We start from the raw sequence: 5,435 nt of genomic DNA on the forward strand, positions 1-5,435 counted from the left end.
AAAATTCCTATCATTTCATAGAAAAAATCGACGGGCGCAGCAACGCGCGCCACTATGGTCTAGTATTTAGGATGGTATAACTGAGCCTAGACCCAGCCTTCTCACGCACCCTCCATTTTTGGCCGTCCGTTTTAGAGATTAGGGCGTTTCTAGACGTTGGATGTGCTCTGTCTATCAATCTCCAGCGATGTAGAGCATTCCTGGCCCAGCTGTCCTAATGGGCTGCTGCTCCAGGAGAAAAACGGAGCCCTCTGGTTAACTGGGCCGCTTCTACAACCCAATTAGCTACCGCCCGTGGCCCGGAGCGATCTTCCGTCCCTGTCTCGGGAAAAAAGAGCGCTCCTCAGAGGAGGAGCGGATTTGTCGGCCCTAGATACAGAGGATCAGATTGGTCATCGTTGACAAAGGGGGTCGATCGAGGCGCGTGTGATGCAGGCGATACGGTCGATCGGTCCAGCCGATGCGGTCGATCGTCTGCGAGGGGATCGAGTCGTCACTCGAGAGGTGATCCAGCCGACGCCGTCGATCAGGCTTCCATTGAGAAAGCGAGGGGACGCGGGGATGAAGGCCGACGCTTCGGCTGATCGAAACTGCTCCATTGAGACTTGATAGATGCAATCATACGTCAGTTTCTGAGCCAATATTCTTGGTGGCTGGTCTATATATGCTTCCTTCCCTGCCAGTCTTCGCTAACCCTTTCCACTCTCGGTACCACATCTTCCAGCATGTTGCTCTGGTAGGTTTCCTCTTTTCAGTTCATGTATGCTTCATTGTTCTTCCAAGCAATTACGTATCCTGATTTCCTCTCATACCAAAAATTCTACGTACAGGTGATGTTCATGCTGATTTGAGCATATCCTGGAGCTTGGTACTGAGAATATTTTTGGTCGACAGTTCATAATCTAAAATGGCGTTCGGAGATGTAATTACTCCACACCTTCTCCTTACACATTTTACCATCTGCGTTTTTAGGCTGCACTATTTCTGTGATGATTGCAGGCGATGGGGATTGCTCAATCCGGATTCAGCATCGAGCACCTGGCCGAAGGTACACGCGGACATCAGGAAACTTTTGGTTGGGGATCTCTACCGGGCAGGTTCTTTCACCTGCACACACCAACTTTCTACATCTATGGAAATCTGAACCGGAAGTTTTCAAACTTGAGTAACTGAATTCCATTAAGCCAAATGAGAATCTTGTCAGTTGTACATTTTTTCTGTGATTTTCTTACCCAATTCTCTATACAGTCATCCCTGACTATTAGGGAGACAATATACAATCTATTGTTACTTACACTATTAAAGCTAGCAGCAGGAGGTTGTTAATGTCATCAAAACGCGCAACAAGAATCCAAGCCCAACAGAAATCATTTTTGTTTGCATTGAACCAAAGTGCAAGTACACTAGAGGTATGCAGATTATTTTCTCTAATACCGTACAACCAATGCTTCATCTGTCAATTATCTCCTAAAGATATGGCTTCACCGGGTACAAAGTAGTCTTATTGGTGTCCGCTCCCTATTTTATTCTCTATGGAACCCTCTCCTTAATTATGACATGGTATCCTTTGAAAAAAAATGTAATACTTTGGTTCTTTATGGAAGTACCATGAAAAATGATAGGGGGAAATCGATATTTGCATCATGTAGACAAGAACATGTCACAACTAAGAGAGCTTCCCTTGGTTGTCAAAATTTTATCCTTGACTTTATTGTCAATTAAAATTATCTTCTTACAGGAATCCTTCCATTCTGCAATCTAATTATCTCTGAAATACCAATATGGTGTTTTTATTAATTTGACTATTCCAACGACATTGTAGAATTACTTTCACAAGTGTGCTGTGATGCATTTCTATTTACTTTATGCTTATTTCCCTTATTCCCTATTTGTCGGAAACAATAATAAGTTGAATGGCAAGAAAACAAAGCATGCACTATTATTCAGAATGAAGGTCCCCTTGACCCTTAAAATCTATAGATGAGTGTGTTCAATATTTTCCGGGCATTTCATTTCTAGAATGTTCTTTTTCTTACATTATATTTTAGAATAAACAGTTGTTACATTTCCTTGGGATTCATGCAAGATTAATGCTTGAAGTGGTCTCCATTTTTGCAGTTAATGTTCATGCACCCTTTTGTGCATTAATACTTCCATTCCAATATCCATGCCATTTTGGCTAGCTGAAAGCCGATAGTGTTTGCTCCATGGAGAATTCCTTCTGCTTTTTGGGATCAGCAGACACCATTAACTAATTGTGTTATTCTTTTGGATAGCTTGCTATTGATTAGACTCAGTTCGAATACTTTATGCAAGTTTTATATATGACAATTAAGATGTTGGCTGACTTCTTTTTGGCAGCTCTGCACGTGTTGAAATTCGCATATCGAAGTCGAAGCTGTAGTATAAATATATTAATTAGCGAGTACTGCTTAACATGCACTGCGTTACATGTAACTTGGTTGCGTACCATGTTCAGAACTTGCTTTCTTGGTTCTGGATTTCAGGATTTCTTTCCTGCTTTTTCGTAGGGATGCGTGTCATTTTGCCTCTAATATTTCTACCATAATTTCATCAAGATGGATGCACGCCGCAATACACATCTTTATTTTCTCTACCAGCATGCTCTTGTTCTGTGTGACTAGATGTCCAAAACATTGTCGTCTCAGTTCTGGCCAAGGATATTCATATCGTTGTATTAAATCACCTTTCTTTCCTCTAATGTTGTATTGCAGGGTTCAAGGATTCCCGAGAAGTGGCCAATGTTCAGTGAAACTGTTGTATGCTCCCGAGGAAAGTGGTCTCGTGCTAAAAATCAAGTGCATTGACCATGTTATATGTTTTCTGATTTCTTCGCTCAAAAGGTCATCGATTGTTGAATATGTCTTCTATGCTACACTTCTTTAAGATATGTAATTATATATATCAATAAATACAAACAAAAGAATTCCACAACCCCGGTTATTGTTTTAGCAGTACAACTTTGGGCTTGCAACCTATAGTCAGAGTGACAAAGTATATGACATCATCCAATAGGTTTGTCACCTCGATAAAGCAATATTATGTGTCCAGCACATCTAGGAACTTGAATATTTGAATTAAAGACATCACACAGAAGACTTTGAGCTTTATCAACTAGATGCTATTAGTAATGGGTATTCGTCTTTTTCACTACTTCAAAAAACATATACAACTGTCTACGTAAATTCCCACCATTTTGTTGTCAAAACAGACGGGCGCGGCAACGCGCGCCATCAGTGATCTAGTTATTATTAGTCTTGCTAGTCATATGGATTGTCACATCATGACTCTCTATGAAGACATCTCCAACATCTATTATCAAAATAGACACACTATTTGTCCGCGGACTGATCCGCGGACATGGATACTGGAGTCGGCCACCCTTGTTTTTTCTTCTTCTTTTAAGTCGCAACACTTAAAATAATTATGGAAAATAACATAATTTATCTATAAATAACTTGCAAATATCCCTACTACAACAATAGTTCAAATGTCAATATTACATATTGGATAACCGGATATGTTCAATAAGTTTTTCGATTCATCGATTCTAAATTCAATACTCGAGTTAGAATCGAAACAAGTCCTCCCACACACTGTTGCCCTTGAGCTTCATCCAACAATGTATGAATGTAAATGACCTCTCCTTGGTCCTGTGGTACAACGCGTTCGCACTCATTCCCCATCATTGAGTACCCCGCCATCGTCAACAAAAAAGTTGAATGGCATTTGACCGAATGCCCCCGGGGCGTGGTGTCCGCCATGGGTGGCGTCGGTAGGAAGGCTAAGGATACTTGGCTGCAGACGAATCCTGGGTGGATGACGTTGTAGTCCAAGGCGTGCAGGCGCGTGGGTGGGAGCTGCAGATGTCCGAGAATGCGTGGGAGGCAGCCGAGAGGTACAAAGGCGGCATGAGACAAGGAGGGTGCGAATGCAAAGCAGGGGGCAAGGTAGAGTGGAAGAAAAGTGAACTGGAAGGGGATTTGAGCTGGCCGGGGTGTCGGATTCCAACGTGGCAGCGGTCCAGACTCCTGCAAGCCCCCTCCCAGTTTGCCTCCGGTTTACGGTAATTCGGACAACCGAACTGGTCTGTGGACCGATGATCTACCGCTGGATGATAGATTATGCCTGAACTGCTCGGTCCGGACGGTTACAGGCATTTTGAGGGTCAGCGTTGGAGATGCCCTTACAAGTTCTTATTAGTTTGATTGAACTTGACAGCAGATTAAGACAAAGCAAACAACCTAACTGGAAGTGTGTAATGCTCATATGCTACCGAGCAATTGACCGAGGGAGTAGGCCAGAAGGGCCTTGTTCCGGTCGACAAGATTCATGGCGTAGAGCGGCGATGACTTGAGCCGCACCAAGCGATCCCTACAGCCCTCCACGTACGTCACGCAGCGCACGTACTCCTCCCCGAGCCCCGCGAACCGGCAACGCGCTACCATGTCGCCGGCGACGTGCTCCATGCACTGCACAGCGTAGGAGTACTCCGTCAAGCATGTGTTGTAGGCAGCCCTCTCGTCGCCACAGAGCGACCTGCTGCGGAGCAGCTCGGCCGCGGCGGCAGCCGTGGCGCCGTAGGACTCGAGGGCGCGGTGCGCGGCGAGGAGCGCATACTCGGTGACCTCAATGTGGACGGACGGGCTAGGATCGAATCCCCCGCGGAGCGTGTCCATGCACATGTCGTGCATGAGCTTCGTGCCGCACGCCTTTCGGCAGGCGGCCTCCACTGGCAGTGACGGGACGCCGCTGCAGCGCTCGCCGGCGGCGCCCAAGAAAGGGAATGCGAGAATGAGGAGGAGTATGGTCTTCATGGTCTTTGTGTTATGGGAGATGTGTTTGTGTCTGAGGCTCTGAGCTGGCCACAACGTTGTACGTTTATACTGGATTTTTTGGTTGAGAACTGGAGATGGAGTGACACGTCTAGCGCGCCTACACAAATGATGGCATGTATATGGACAATTGGCAGAATGCCAATCTTGCTTGTTTTCTCATTGTGCTCATTAATCTCTCGCTATTTTCCACTCTATTGATGACATATATGTGGACAATTGACAAAATGCCAATCTTGCTTGTTTTCTCATTGTGCTCATTAATCTCTCGCCATTTTCCACTCAACTGATGACATATATATGGACAATTGGCAAAATGCCAATCTTGCTTGTTTTCTCATTGTGCTCATTAATCTCAACCATAAGAGATGTGGTACTTGACTTGTGAAGCCTATGTTTTCTTTTCTTTGTTAGCAGGTAAGGGACCCGAAGATCCTAGAAACTGGCTTATATTAACAAAGATATTTTATGCAAAACATCATACTACAGAATTTAGTGTGGAGTATTAAACTGATCCAATGGTTAATATGTCTCGATTTAGATTTGGCCAGCAGACTTTTTTTTTGAGCCGCAGACCAT

General features: G+C 44.3%; 1 protein-coding gene across 1 annotated transcript; it reads left to right on the forward strand.

Annotated features, from left to right (window-relative positions):
- Positions 1 to 335: 335 nt before the first annotated feature.
- LOC123162819 (uncharacterized) lies at positions 336 to 3,193 on the forward strand. The gene is made up of 5 exons (XM_044580578.1): positions 336 to 736; positions 831 to 922; positions 1,000 to 1,097; positions 1,313 to 1,409; positions 2,736 to 3,193. The coding sequence occupies exons 2-5, from the start codon at positions 908 to 910 to the stop codon at positions 2,826 to 2,828; spliced, it is 303 nt and encodes a 100-aa protein (XP_044436513.1). The 5' UTR covers positions 336 to 736; positions 831 to 907; the 3' UTR covers positions 2,829 to 3,193.
- The last annotated feature ends 2,242 nt before the right edge of the window (positions 3,194 to 5,435 follow it).

The sequence above is a fragment of the Triticum aestivum genome, chromosome 7B (genome assembly GCF_018294505.1).
Source record: "Triticum aestivum cultivar Chinese Spring chromosome 7B, IWGSC CS RefSeq v2.1, whole genome shotgun sequence".
NCBI classification, from domain to species: Eukaryota; Viridiplantae; Streptophyta; class Magnoliopsida; order Poales; family Poaceae; genus Triticum; species Triticum aestivum.